This window comes from Scomber scombrus, chromosome 14, assembly GCF_963691925.1.
Source record: "Scomber scombrus chromosome 14, fScoSco1.1, whole genome shotgun sequence".
Taxonomy (NCBI): Eukaryota; Metazoa; Chordata; class Actinopteri; order Scombriformes; family Scombridae; genus Scomber; species Scomber scombrus.
The window spans coordinates 14,826,770-14,842,443 of record NC_084983.1 but is presented as its reverse complement, the minus strand read 5'-3'; the positions used below and the strand labels follow the sequence as shown (position 1 = coordinate 14,842,443).

Sequence of the window (15,674 nt, the reverse complement as noted above, 5' to 3'; positions counted from 1 at the left end):
GTCCCTAAATTGCTTTACCAGTCTGGAATGCATCATTTTGGATCAATATGCACATCTTGACATCTTGAGCAGGTTTTCAAGTCTCTCAGAGTAGATTTCCACACTGCAGTCAATATACTGTCAGCACATGCAATGGAGGAAAAATAAAAAAGGACTTTTCTGTTAGGAAAATACCAAAAAAGTGGGTAAACTTTAAACTTACCTAGGAGAAGTGCCAAGAAAATTGAAGTGCGCCCTGCTGTTGTCATTTACGGCAAACGTTAGTCACTCGGAATGAATGCCTGTCGGTTATTAGTACAAATTGTACCTTAAATTTTTATCAGATCCCATATTATTTAATGAATAAAAATATACACTTTGAAAAAATAATACAATACCACTAAACACATTAAATATACACACAGATATGTATCAAAAACAGAAGTAGAGGGATGACGTGTATGTATGGGTCCTTCGCACTTCCGGGTGTGTATAAACAGAGCACGAACGGAGTCGCCTAGCCCAAAAGATGTGAGTTTATGTTTTGCTTTGTGTCATTTTATCCGTAAAAACATGTCATGTTTATTATATAGCATCACGGTGCCAATAATAGTCCCTTCGTCCACTTCACCAGGTCTAAAGTGACGTTTAAAATCACCCTGACGTCGGACCCCCGGCTGCCGTACAAAGTGTGAGTAACGTTACACTGACAGCTCAGCAGTCTCAGCACTGTATCTATATGCTGGGTTTATAAATGAGATCTGATTTAACCTGAACGGGACGGCAGGGTTCAGTGCATGACGCTGTTGTAGAAACATGAGATGATTTGTTTAAATTGAGCCAAATAATGCGGTCATTGAGACAACATCTGTTAGTGTGTAGCCGTGATTCCCATGCTGACACTGAAATCACCAGATAACAGCACCGACTTCAACTTACTTCTGCTTTAGACATTTCACATATAGCCAACCATCTGTTTTTAAGGGGTGTCATCAATGAAAATAATGAGCTAATTGATCTGTGTGGCAACTTTGCATCCTGTGACAAAACCACAACCATAAGAGAAGATCACAGACAGTGCTCAATGTACTGTGAACCTTGTACATGTTCCCTCCTACACAGACTGTGAGTAGCACAGTTTTTTGGTGAAAGTAACAATTTATGGCTTGTGACATTCATTTGACACCATAATACAGGTTTTGAGAAACATGGGTCGTGCTCTGTATATGGATAAGCAGAGGCGTCTATAAAAATACTCTGCAAGATGAAAGAAGTGCATCTGATATGTTCGCCACTCAAAAGTTAAATAACCCTGTTAAAAATATTCATACATACATATACTCATTCTCCTTGAGTAAGGTTTCAAGAATCTATAATATGCAACTATTCTTCATTTCATTAGTTGTGTAAATATTGTCTAGTATATAGTCTTCAAGTCTCCATGGCACATTGTAGTTGTGTAGTGGACTACAATTGGCTTCCATGTTAGTTGTGATGTTACAAATGTATTAAACATACATGTATTAAACTCAGATTTAAGGTGAGCAGATTAATGTGGAAACAGTCTTCTAGTGAGATAATAATGACCAAAATATGTTTTTGAGTGTAGAGGGTCTAAGACTCTGGCTACTTTTATATATGATATTGTATTTTTGATTGTGTCAATTGTGTTCCTTTCAGACCTGATTTATTCATTTCAAGTACATAAAAATAATTGCTTAATTTTTTTCTATTACCTTCGAGCTAGAACAGTATGGGCCTGATTTACTAAGATCCCAAATAGTGGGTACTAAATTGCATGCACAGTGCAATAGATTGCGCGTTTCGTTTGTGTGCGTTTTGCGGGTGATCTATTAAGAATAATTGCATAAATGAAAACAGGTGCAACGGGGTGGAGACAGCAGTATTTAAATGAGGGTTTTGCGTGTCCTTATGGAGAGTTTGGACGAGCAGAAAGCTGCAAGCGCAAAATGAAATGTGATCAGGTTCTAGTGGAAGAGGTTAACAAGTATATTGAGTTATAACAAAAACAAGTATTACCAGAAAAAACCAACATATGGGAGAGTATTTGTGACAAAGTCAATGCTGTTAGTAAAACCAAAAATATTCCACTCCAAAATTATTAACACAGGTGGAAAAACTCCTTCCTGTGTGTATTCTGTCATTGTGCCTCCGTCTCCTCCTCTCCACAGTGACAAAAGTCATATGTGCACAGTGCGCAGCCGGTTAATACCTGTCCTTCAAAGGTATTATTTATAGAAGCAGTTTCCGTCAGAAAAAATACCTTCAGGTTTGGTAAATCACAATGCGCGTGCTAAATAACATATTTGCATTTTCTCCTCCCTGTATTTTGCACACTGGGGTTGAAACGCCCCATATTACATATTCATTATGGCAAACGTACTAAATAGACAACGCGTACTATCTTGCACAGTTGAAAGGGGCAAACCTCAGTGTGCTGCGTTACTAGATCAGCGTGCACATTTTTTGCGGGTGATGTCAAGTTTGCACACGTTTCTACACACGCAAACCTTTAGTAAATCCGGCCCTATGTAAAGTAAAACCTCCTAAATAATGGAGTCCCTTTCAAGTTCTCACCTTTTGTACGGTATGAAGAGGCTGTCACATATAACTTTCTTTTAAAAATCCAACAATTTTGAAGTGAACTGGCAGGTCATTTATGAGTGGAAGTACCTCATGATCTTAATCTTTTATGAGTTACTGAACAATTCACCACACTGTTCCTGAAACCATTAAGACTTCAGTAGAATATCACATTTTTCTGTCTCCTGCAGCTTTTTTAAGCATTTCACCAGGAGTCAATTCTCTAATGAGCTTCAACAAGGCCTTGCTAAAGCTGTTAGTGTCTTCACATGAATGGAAAGATAATGATAGTAAATTAAGTATTACATTAGTTGTGTTAGTGGACTGAATTCAAGAACAGTATTAGTATATTCAACCCACTTTTATCATCACTAATCACATTCAAAACGAGTTGTAATCACCCTCAGTTAAGGAGGCATGGCAGTCTTTATAATCTGACAAGCTTTCACTCAGTCATAATGCTGAAGCTGCCGCTTGTGCTTTTCTCCTCTCTCCGCTACTTGCTGTTATTCTGACTGTGCCTATTGATTTTGCCCTCCACCACCTCAGCTACTTCTGTATCTCAGTGAAATATGTTTGTGGGATTCTGTTTTTATAGCCCTTGGGGAGGGTTTCAATTCCCCTGCTGAAAACTGTACTGCTGGATTCATTGGAGAAGCATCCAGCTGAAAGCGTATAACCATTTGTGCCATAAATGGTCTTATATTGTCTGACTGAAATGACTCTGACAAAAGTAATGTTACACTCAATTGAGCCCTGTAAGGAAATGTTCCTTTTGTTCTCCTCATCTCCAGGATAAATAGTCATGTACAGTATTGCACTTCTAAAGCTGTGCTTAAGTGAGTTTGTTTAAAACAGAAATCAGTAAACAACAGTATCGATCAAATTTCAGGTCAACCACTCAAGAGACGATATCAAACCATATGGCAATCTTACTTTGAAAACTAAATAGTACTACGTAGGTAGTAAATTAAAGGCTGGAATTTTATGATCTTTTAAAAGTCCTTTTTAATTCATTGTTACAGACTAAGTGTCCCAGAGAGCACACCGTTCACAGCAGTTTTGAAGTTTGCAGCTGAGGAGGTAAGCTTACTGTTTGTTCTGTACTATAGATATGTTTTTACCAGCAGGGTTTGAGAATAGGAAATTAGTAAAAAAAAAAACCTAACCATATTCACATCTTTGATATTGTGAGACAACACTGCACTGATTGCACTTAATCATTGTTGATGGATACAGATGGTTCATCTCAATTAGAGCGCAATGGATCATCAGCACAGTCAGTGTCAGCATTGCATCATTGGTCCCCCAGAGAGCTGTGACAAGTTTATTTTGCAGCTGCTCGGTACAAAACTTGATCACAATTATTTATTTATTTTTTTTGTGTAAAATAGTTGATGTCTCATATAACACAGGTTTTAAAAAACGTCATACTTTACAATAAGGCTGAACAATTAATTGAATTTTTATTGAAATCGCGATGTGGCCTACTGTTACTTTCAAATCGCAGGAAGCATGATATTTGTTGAATGTGTGTCATTATATCATTGTAAATTAAGTACTGTCATGCTATAGAGATGTCCTAGCCTACACGTCATATTCTACACTTAAGAAAACATCTTTGTATGGTACAGATCCCCACAAAAATCACATCATAATCATAATTTTTCTTTCTTCTTATTTGATTCCCTTTTGGTTTTCGGTGTTTGCTAATTATGAATAACTGGTATCAGCAACCTTTAAGGGAAAAGTGAACAGTTTTACACATAATCAGTGTGGGGATACTGTTCATTTGTAAAAGGCTCTTTTGCCAAGGCTCGTAGAATTAAGTGTGACTAGCCAGTGCCAAATTTTTACCTTTAATTAGCAGGTGTTTATCTTGAGCTGCAGCAGCTCAAAATAAACAGAGAGAGAGAGGAATGCCAAGATAAATTTATACTTGACAAAAACGAGAAAAAAGAAACTGTAAATTATTATTTAATTGGCTGAGCTTCCTTGTATAATAATTCAAATCAGTCTGTGATGTGGTGACATTAGGATTGGTATTTTAATCCTTTATAAGCTATATTGTATCCACTGGTTCTATGCTGCATCAAACAAAGCTTCATCAACGCCCATTCATCCCTGATCTAAAATGTACTTCATTTGAGCTGCTTGGGCTACCTGGCAGTAGTTTGGTGAGCAGCAGCTCAGTTCAACCTTATCTCCCCAGTGACAGACTGCTCCCTCCATCCTCTCACTGCAAATCCCACCAGCCCACATCCCCTTCTGTCGAACAGTGAAGTAGGACATGTATTGTGACCAATCCGAGTTATTTTCTTCCAGAAATTCAAGCGTGGCTATCTTTTCCTCAAGCGCTCTCATGGCTGTTTTTATGAGTGTGTATGTGCAGGCGTACGGACTTGAATCCTGGTGAAAAGGGAAACACATGTGTCTGACAACCATGAAAGTTGGCAGACAAAAGACTGAAAACAAAACACACTACACAGCATTTTCTTTTTGCTTGTTTCACCAAGTTTGTCTCTGAAGGCTCCTGCAATCGCAGCTCCTGTTTTGAAGTTGTCAGAAAGTCGGAGAATCACAAGTAGACTTGATGCGCGCTGACTCAGTGAATACAGGGTTTTTTTCTTGATGATTTATTCACAGTGTCTTGAGGCCAAGTGTAATTTGCAAGCTGTCCCTGATTTATTTAGGTTAACCAAAATGTCTTAGTGCTGCTGAAATCCCTGAAAAGTTTAAATGGTTGCTTCTTTTGTAAATTTCACTGATGGGTATTTGAGCTTGATAATTTTTCTCTGCTTCATTTTCTTCAACAGTTTAAAGTGCCATCAGCAACCAGCGCAATTATTACAAATGGTGAGTCTGGGGAAAAGTCTTTTGCCTAATCATTTTTCTTTGTCTCTTTAACAAACCTCTGCAAGTGCAAAAGAAGTGTGACAGTTAAAAGAAACCATCTTACTTCAGAGAGTCTCATTTGTCTGGAAACCTCAGCTGAGACTCAGAACCTCAACAGCAAGTTGGGAAAAAAATCTGATTGGGGGGATTTTAAATAAAGTCAGAGAGTGCTCACTGCAATCTTTGAACTGCACTGTGATGCTGGAAATAAGCTAAAAAATGAAATACTGTAAAGTCAAATAATGATCATAGTAATCACTGAAAGATCTTCCAGAAAACCTATAAACTAATACTTTAAAATATCTGGAAGTAACTGCAGAATCCAGGTAAAAAGATTTGTTAATTTGTAAGATACAATATATGTACAGGTACAGTTTATCTGTTTTGCAACGCTATTTTACCTTTTTTAAAATTTAAGAAAAAAACCTAAAAGCTTTCCTAACATTGCCATGAACTTTTAACAAAGTTGTCATGAAGGTTTTGCACTACAAATTCTTCAGATATCAGGCTCTTTAAAGACGGTTTAGCCTTACTATCTGTCACAGTGCACAAGCTACAAGGTGAACCTACTGATGTAATTTGAGTCCAGCTCCCAAAGGCTTCAAAGGAATAAAACATATTGCTATACTTTTTTCATTGAAAACTCCCAGAGAGTGCTGCAGTTTTGAAGCCACAGAGTGCTTACAGCAACTGCAGTAATCACAGCCTCTGTTTATGCAACTAATTCCTAAAAATGGATGTTAAGTAACCTATGATGTTATTGATCTACCAATTATCTTAATTCCTAATGTTTTTTAGTGTTTTTTCCATATTAGAGATGAGTAAATTATCTAATTAGAGCCTTGATAAAACAGAAATAGTAATTGATGATCTTAGATTTTTGAATTGCCTTATCTTTCTTAACTGAAATACTGCTATTACTCAATAAGTCAGTTAAAAGGTGATTATTTTATTTTATTTTTTCACTTGTAGCACTAAGTACTGGCATGACAAAATATTCAGTTGGATTCATTAAGGCAATAAACATATGCAACTACAGAGTTTGTTGTTTGCCAATAATTCAACTCTGCAGTGAAAGCCACATTAAAACCAGTGATGGTCTTGTTTACAACTGCTCTGTACTGACAGTTTCAAGCAGATTAGGAAAAGAAATTAAGAGAATATTCACAATTTTCTTACGTAATGTAGCTCCTTTCTATAGAGATTACATTTTTATGCAGTTTGATGGAATGTACTGGACGTATGATTGTTTCCAAATAGCTACTCGGCGAATGGGATTTGTGTAAGATGGCTGAGATGTACGTGCCATGTCAAACATGACTTATACTTTTTTTAGTGCAGAATTAATGACTGCTCTGTCATTATTCCAGATATAATTGCTTTCTGTGGAGGCAAGCTCTCATTGTTGTTGCCTAGTGCAACATCATTACGAGTGAACTGGCAATATTGTCAATTATCTAATTTCTGTGCAGATCATTTACATGTACAATCTTCTTGGTTTACATTGTGTCTTTCTTTTGTCCTTTCTTTCATGGTCGTCCTGCAGATGGAATAGGAATCAACCCTGCCCAGACAGCAGGTGAGTTGTGATGTCATTTTGGAGCCTGTGCCTTAAATAAACTGTGAACAACTACTTTTCCCAAAACATTTTAGTGTTATATCTTCACAAAAGATACTGTAGATTGTGTAAGATGTTTTTCTTTTCATTCTATTGTATTAAGGTGCTTAGAAGCATAATCTAGCTCTGAGCCTTATTTTAAGCGCTTTGCCTCTTGTCAGTGTGCTTTCATCAAAGCATTAATAGCAAACTTGAATAAAGCATGTTTCATAATGTGCTTTGGTAAGGCTGGTGGCATTGTGTTATATTTTAAAAGATTAGCTTGATAAAGCCCCCAGAGGCAGGGATTTCTGTGGGTGGTTTGACAAAGACGACTAACTAATGTAATTAAGGCTCTTACAAAACAAATTGATCTAGGATCAAACTGTTCTAGGATCAAACTGTTCCAGCTAGTATAATCAGGGTTATTCAAGTGGGTTTGAAAAATCAGGTTAAATTGGTATTCATGGATGTAAAAGGCAGAAATGTCAAGCAGAGATCATTGTAGATGTGTATGGAAAACGCAGAAGAACTATTAAATTAAAAAAAAAATTAACCATATCAGCTTGGAAAAATTAAAGATCACTGACTCTACAAGGGGGAAAAGTGAAAATCACCTAAAAGATTTTGTCTTTCTGCTTAGGCTTGTAAATGTGACATCCTGCATAGGACTCTGCCCCATGACTGCTGCCAAATGTCACCTGTCTCTCATCTTTTCTCTCTCTACACCCTTAATTGTTCAATTTAAAATGCCAAAAAAATATTTTTTTCAATAGGGTACTTATGACTCATGATGTTTCTCTGGAAAGAGTTATTAAAAATCACAGAGTAACTAGGCCATATCTTTCCCCAACCTGAAGATGATGTAATATTGTACTTGCAATAATGCAAGGTTATGTCACCATATTGCAGTTGGGTGTGTCAGACCTGCATGTGATTTTAAAATGTTAAACCCCAAAAAGCACTGACTTAAAAAGAACCGATCACATTTGGATGACGGATGAATTGAGAAATTGGGTGAAATAAAGTGAGTGGTGCACAGTGGCGTTGACAATAAGGTTTATCTGAAATGATGTGTTCCATGGTAACTTAACTTGAATTTAATTAAACCTGCTTATTGGAAGTGAATTCCCTAAAAAATAAGCTTGAGTTACTAAGATCAGCCTAACTTAACTGAGATCTCTGTGTTTGAACAGTTGCTTTTATATAAATGGTGTTTTACTGATTCATGAATATAGATGCAGGGCCCAGAGAAAGCAGTATTTAATGTTAAATTAAAATAAAAACTGACCTACAGCTGGAGGCAAACTAAATACATGAGGCTGTTTAGTCAGAATTCACTTGACTTCTGATTCCCAAATTATTGCAGAGCTCTGATGGATCACTTTTTTTCTCTGTCTAAGCCTCCTTGGTGTTTCCCTGAGGTTCATGTGTAGCCCACCTCTCCTTATGTAAGACATCATTCTCAGCAAAGGTTATGGATGACTGGGTTTTCTGCATAGAACAGGATAAGGCAGTGTCTGCCTTGACAAGAAGGCAATATTGGAGAAAGGAACGAGAGGTGGGCATTTACAGCAGCTTTTTATCTGCATAACATTCATGCTGTGTGCTGCCAAGAATAGCCGCAGTTCAGACACCTCTGTCAGATTGTCTTTTTTTTCACCCACTGCAGCCACTCTAGTTCATGTTCACAGGGTTGAGTACACGCTGGAAATTGATCGAATGCAATTTTGTATCATGAAAATATCTTTTTTCTTCACACATCTTTAAAAGACTAGTATTGTTTTTCTCCCTTATAACTACAGTGTACTTACACTAATGGTTCTAGACATGAGTTACACGTACAGTATGTGATCTCAGTATTATCACTGATTGAATTAATGAATCTAATTGCTATCTGTAATGATTTAAATTAACTTGCTATGTGTGGGCTCAATAACACTCACTTGATGTGGCTATGATGAGGACAAATAACCTTAAAATTAAACATTTTACAGTTAATGCAAAGGTTTGTTGAACTACCCAACCTGGGTGCAACTTTATAAATAAATCTATGATTTTGATTTAGAGGTAGCATTTTCTACCTAATCGGGTATAGTTATACTTTTTTTTTTCTTTTAAGAAAAAAAAATTCCAATTTTCTCTTCCACCTCGCAAGTTGACATACTGTTTGGAGTTTATGAGCTTAAGTGACTCTTAAACCCCCTATTAAAGAGCACTGATTATAAACATGTCATCTTCATAGCGCTCTGTCCTGTGTTGCAGGGAACGTGTTTCTTAAACATGGCTCAGAGCTTCGCATCATTCCCAGAGACAGAGTGGGAGGACAAGGAGACGGATGCTGCTTTTCCTCATTGACGGCATAATGACTCACCCAGCAGAATTCATATAACACTTGAGACCCAGGAAACACCCCAGTGTGTGTCATATTTATTTTCTGGCCACAACTGACAGTGACTCACATGAGAGTATATACATTTAACGTGATGATGACATGCACAACAATTGCATGCCCCCCTGCTTCTTCATTTTCAGTCAAGATATTTCTTATTTCTGAAGTATTGTTGCATAACAAAATTCATCAGACATCACAGATACTGAGCAATTCATATTCACAAATACAGCTGCAACCCATGACTAGCAAAGATTAACACCAGAATCAACAGTTCTAGCTTTTGTATCTTTGTAAATGACAATAAAAAGTATACATCGCAATGACACATGCCTGTTTTGCAGTGTTTACTTTTATCTTTATTAGCATGGGGAATATGGTTATGTGAGATATGATTTTTTTTTTTGTTAATGTGCAACATGATTTTAAGGAAGGACCATTATTAAGTATTTTATTAAGTGGCTATAGATTCAGGTAAATTGTCTGTTCATATTAAATATTCTTTGTTTATGTCAGCTACCTGTTGTCAGACAAGTATTCTTCATAGATGTTAAATGAACTATGGATCTGTACCGAACTTGTATCATGGACCAGTTTCCATAACTAGAGGAACATATTCTACCTGCAGATAAGAATTCTATTGGATTATGTGATGAAACATGATTGTTCATCTGTTAAATTGTGCATACACGTGGATCTTTGCTGCCCTCTGTCAGGTTGCATTTTAATGTCAGTTTGTGCTCACCCAAATTCCTTGCCTCTGTATTCCAAACAATGTATTACTCACCATCTTAACATAATAAATATTTAAAAAAGATTACACTGAGTAATCTAAATGTTTTAATATGCAATGCTTTGTCAGTTAGGACATGAGGAGCAGGTGATGAGAAAACAAAGCAGGCTTCCAAAAAGCTTAGTTTAAAATGCAGGGGCCTCAGAATGGGTCACAACAGCTTTCATTGAGGTGAAGTTCATCCAACCCCTATAACACTTGTTTTCATCTGGGAAATAAATTATTTCATAGCAGCCTTTTTGTTTTGTTTTGCTGCAGGCAACCTGAAAAATCTGTGGATTGATAATGTTCCTTCATTCAAGTCTCATTCAAGGACTCTTTCTATCCAGAAATGACACCATGACTAATAGGTAAACCAGCCGTTTATACTGCGACATGCCTTATTATTTCTTAGACTGATTAATGAGAAGAAGCTGTTTATAATCATCTTTACATTCATCATTATCACCTAAGAAGGTCTGAATCATTTATTTCCAAACTCTTTCTCTCTACTCTTTCACCACATTGAAAAAAAATGCACACTCTATTAAAAAAAAATATGCAAGAGAGAGTAATGAAGCATGCATACTACAATACACAAGAGAAAGCACACCACTGTGTCTCACCATCCATTAGGATGCAGAGTCAGATGGGGCGAAGGGGGGTTAGCATGAGGGGCATTTCAAATGGATTTTCTCATTTATTATAATTAAAGTCATTACTGGACACATTCACCAGTGATTTAAGTGAAAAGGCCACAGAGTAGCCTGGACACTGAAGATCTGATGCAGTGTTGGCCTTGGTCCTCTAAAAATGCTAAATTACTGCAGTTATTATTATTTATTATAATTATTTGCCAAACCAGTAGTAGTTGTTTTCCTTTTGTGTGTGGTTGTTTTTTTCAGGCCAGAATATTTCATTTACAGTAAGGCTACCATCTATCAAAAATTCGTATGAAGAACCACACTTATAAAAGCTTGGAACCATTATCCAAAACAGCTTATTTGTAATATTCCAATTGAGACTGTGCAGACACTGCAGCAATGTTAGGGAGTTCCAGTCTAAAGACAAAACTGTTGAAATGAAGTTTTAGAGATAGGGAATGACTTTTAGTTAAGAAAACAAGTGCTACCTCCACACCATAAAATCCTTCATAGCAGCAGTACAAATCTACACATTGAAATATCCATGTGTCTAGGTCTGGGTTTTATGTTTGTCAAATAAAAAAGGCCTTTAAAGATTTGAATATCTGAATATAAAACACACACAAAACATTATGCAGATTCTCATGGCTCTCCCCTCTTCTGGAGGTAATGACATTGTCAGCTCACTGCTTTACAGAGAGGCATTTTAGGTTAACGCAGATTAGGTTTTTTGCTTAAATGAAAAATGAATATTTTTATGTTTCTTTTAAGTGATGGTAGTTCATGGATGCAGTTATTTGTGGTTTTTGTACTTGATTTTTGTTAATAAATCTGTCTTTTTTATTTCCGATTGAGTAAAGTCTATGAGGTGTGGCACTTGGCAACTCCTGTCCATGGATCCATCATTCAATAGATTTGAAATCCTGTTCAACCAATTATCCAACGACAATTATACATCTACAGTATTATAGATTATATTTGTCCATTTAGACTCTTTTAAAGTCACAGTAGTGTTCAAAGGTGTCGTACTGTTTGTAAATTTAAAGGCTGCAAATCTATCAATGTGTGCCAGTAAATACTTCACATTTTTACATGCTGACTAAATCCAAAAGAAAAGATAACAAGGATTAATTTAGATTAAAAAGTGAGAAATCAGCTCATTTCATCACACCATCAGATTTTGCGCTCTTTTGGGCATGAAATTAAAATTTCACACTTTTACACAAAACAGATGCTTCAATTTAATCTTTATGAGCAGCGAGGTAGAAAAATGCTCCATAATCACATTTCAGGTTGAGCTGTCTGTCCTGAAGAACCAGCTGCAGGATGAACTGCTGCTCAGAACTCAGTGTCATCTGGATGAAGTCCTGACTGGGATTCACACCATAGGAGAACTCCTGAACACCCACAGTATCAGCAGTGGCACCATTCCTGGCTTCTACTAGGAGACATCTTTTCAGGCAGCCTCTACAGTAAAACAAACAATACAGTCTACTGGCTCTACTCTGCAACAGATCCTGCAGGTAGATGTAACATTACATGATGGTCCAGCTGACAGTCTGGGAGTCAACTGTGGGAGTCCTAGTTGAGATCAGACAATTCAACAACAAAGTGAGGTGCAAATACAACATCACCCCCACCCGCCCCAAACAGTCGTTGGAACTAATAATACTAATAAACCAAACTAAAACCAAGTAGCTTACAGGGCATATCAAATGGCAATTGGTAAAATGGACTAGGAATAATATAACAAATATAGAATGATACATAAGAGATGTGAAACATAAATTAGTAAATAAGAAATAAAGTACAAACACAGGCTACTTAAACTGCATACATATAGGACACATCAGCAATAAGCACACAGATATACCACAGATGTTTATACGACTTGTGCAAAAAAGCTATAATGGGGACAATAAACTAGTGGTAATCAACTTAACAAAATAATAAGTAAATAAATAAATGTGATTTAGAGTAATCCTTAGGGCATTTTACTATAAGAGAAGTAAGATAAGCAAGATAGTTATTGCTGATTAATCAGAAGCTTTTTACACTTCCTGAAATTATATCAGGTGTTGCCGGCAGACATTTCTCAATTGAACCTCTAAGGGTATACTTGATTTTCTCAAGTTTGAAAAAAAAACATGTCCCCCAACCAGGAAGATGCTAATGCAGGCCTAGATGATTTCCATGAGAGGAGAATCCTCCTTTGTGCCAGGAGGGAAGAAAATGCAATTATATCTGCCTGTTTGGCATGTGCACATGGATGGCAATCAAGGTACACAGTGACAGATCCACTTTTAGAACAACAGATTTAAATTTTAAAAAAATGATGTCCCCAAATTTTTGTAATTTAGGACAGAATTATAACATGTGGTTTTGGCATTGGAACAGTGGATCTTATGAATGATCTTAAACTGTATGAAACCCAGTTGTGCACATAAAGTAGTAGAGCTTACCCGTACCCCAGCAGTCTGAAGGCTTAACATTCATTCCTTTCTTCCAAGCAGCTTTACTGTAGCTTTGACAACAAATGTATTATTAAATGACATAAGGCAAATATAAATCTGAGAAATTAAATGATTTCTGACTGGGCCAGTCCTAGTTCCTAGTCCATAGTTCCTCCCAAGGCAATAGAGTTAGTGGTAAAGGAAGCAAAGAGAACTGATTGGAAAACTGGAAATAATGACAGAGATGATAGTTCCCCCCAGTTTCTTTCCTGGTTTCTCTTCCCACACAAATAAACTATGTGATCAATTTGTTTAAAGAATGAATAAAATAATTTGGCATGGATTGACTTAAAGAAAGACATTTTCATAAAGTAGTCATTTTTTACAACATTAATTCTGCCAGTTACAGTCAAAGGGAGGTTATCACTGAAAGTGAGATTTTGTTTGAGAAAGTTGGGGAGAGAATAGGAATTTCATGAGAGTGAGTAATATTACCTCTTTGCCAACACCCTGACATACACATTTAGAAGGGACAAAGGTCTAAAGAATCCACAGGGACCTTTTCCTTGTTAATTAGCAGAGAGATTTATGCATGAATGAAAGTGGATGGTAATTTACCATTTTCTATTGATTTATTGTACACAGCGTGGCGAGTTTATTGCAAAATGTCTTTAAAAACGTCTTGTTAGCCTGACTTAATTGCTCTTATTACTTCATCCAGCTCCAAGTAATGAGTCAAAATCACATGCCTTTGCAGGGTCAATAGTGGGTGTTGACAAATCATCAAACAAATAAGTCCATAGTAGTGGTGTTGATTTGTAAAGAGTAAAGTAGAAGGATATTGATGTTGTATCGACATCAGTTGGGTCAGACAGCAGGTTGCCAGAAAAGTCTTTGAATTTGAGGAATCAGACGTGAAGCAGCTTGATGCTTCAACTGGTGCACAAACAACCTGCCTCATCACCGTAATCATAATACTTCCCGTGAGATTACAAAAGCGTATGATCTGATCATTTAGTTGACAGTAAATCAAATTTAGTTTGCGGGCTCATGCGTTCCCTATACAGCTCAGGGCTAGGATGTATGCTGTACTGGTGATCTAAAGTAAGTCGAGGATTGAGGATTTTTTCAGCCTTATGAGGCTTTTAGTGACCAGAGAATGTGAAGTCAAATCAGTTTTATTGATGGTAAGAAATGTATCAGTAGAGGAAACATAATCTCAAAAGACTATATTTGAGAGGGGAAGAGAGATGAACCTCCAAAGGGACTGAGTTTTTCAATGAGAGGATAAGGATATAGGCTACCAAAATCCAAAGGGGCATAATCACTTATGACTATTGCTAGATGTTCTGTGGAGGTCAGACTAGGGAGAAGACTGCCATTAAAGTAGTCTATACAGGAGCAGGAGTGGGAGAACCCTGAAAATGACCTTGACGTCCCTGAAATAGATGTTGTCTTGGGGTGAAGCAGCCTGACTGTGGATTGATGACACAATTTTATGGTCATGTCTAAAAATTAGAGGTGAGTGTTCAAAGAGGGAAGGTTTCTCAGTAGTTTGTTTGCAACTCACTGGACAATATTTTATTTATTATTGTATATAATATATTTATAATACATTATTAGGAAGTAAGTTAATTGTTTTATTAACAAATCATTCATCAATAATTCATCAGACATTAAAATAATATTTTATTTACATTGTACCCATTAAACAAATGATTTATGTTTCTTGTTTTTGGCACAAAATAACAACAACAAAAGAAAATGCCTTGTGTAGATGAATTGGTAAAACTGTACTTTAGAACGATGGTTACACCTGCGTGCAGTACAGAGACATTTCAAGTTTAATGTCAAAGTGCTGACTTTAAAGTCGTCATGTTGAGTTTAATCTTGTCGCGTGGAAAAAATGTTTTTTTTTTCCTCATGTGGCCCTAGTACTCCGTAGTATTCATCTGATATTGAAACAGTACAGGTAAGCTTTTAGCAGCTATTCATACAAAATGACTTGTCCCTGCTCCTGGTGCCAGAACCAACAGCCCTGCCCTCCCCTGATAATAATGAACCAGCCCTACTCCAGGTGAGCAGCATTGTGTTGAATGACATGTCACTTAACATTACTGAAGGGGGGAATTACTGTGGAATTTCTTTTCGTTAATATTATCATGAAGAAAAGTAAAATGATTAAAACCTTTTCAGTGACAAGAACTGGTAGTAGACTTAATTCAAAAATGTGCTGCAGATTTTATTATTTTGTTCGTTATATCATTATATAGATGACAATTATTCATTTATTTTAATTGAAGAGGTAATTTTATATGTAAATTATATTTATTTTGTT

At 36.5% G+C, this 15,674-nt stretch overlaps 1 protein-coding gene across 1 annotated transcript; it reads left to right on the top strand.

Moving 5' to 3' along the window:
- Window positions 1–440: 440 nt before the first annotated feature.
- Window positions 441–10,284, top strand: ufm1 (ubiquitin-fold modifier 1). The gene is made up of 6 exons (XM_062433781.1): window positions 441–510; window positions 614–670; window positions 3,609–3,666; window positions 5,400–5,439; window positions 7,025–7,057; window positions 9,341–10,284. Coding segments are annotated over exons 1-6 (291 nt in total). The 5' UTR covers window positions 441–508; the 3' UTR covers window positions 9,442–10,284.
- The last annotated feature ends 5,390 nt before the right edge of the window (window positions 10,285–15,674 follow it).

Coding starts and splice junctions, on each gene's coding strand:
- ufm1 (XM_062433781.1), top strand. Junction 5,440..7,024: donor CAGCGCAATTATTACAAATG/GTGAGTCTGGGG, acceptor GTCGTCCTGCAG/ATGGAATAGGAATCAACCCT. Junction 7,058..9,340: donor CAACCCTGCCCAGACAGCAG/GTGAGTTGTGAT, acceptor CCTGTGTTGCAG/GGAACGTGTTTCTTAAACAT.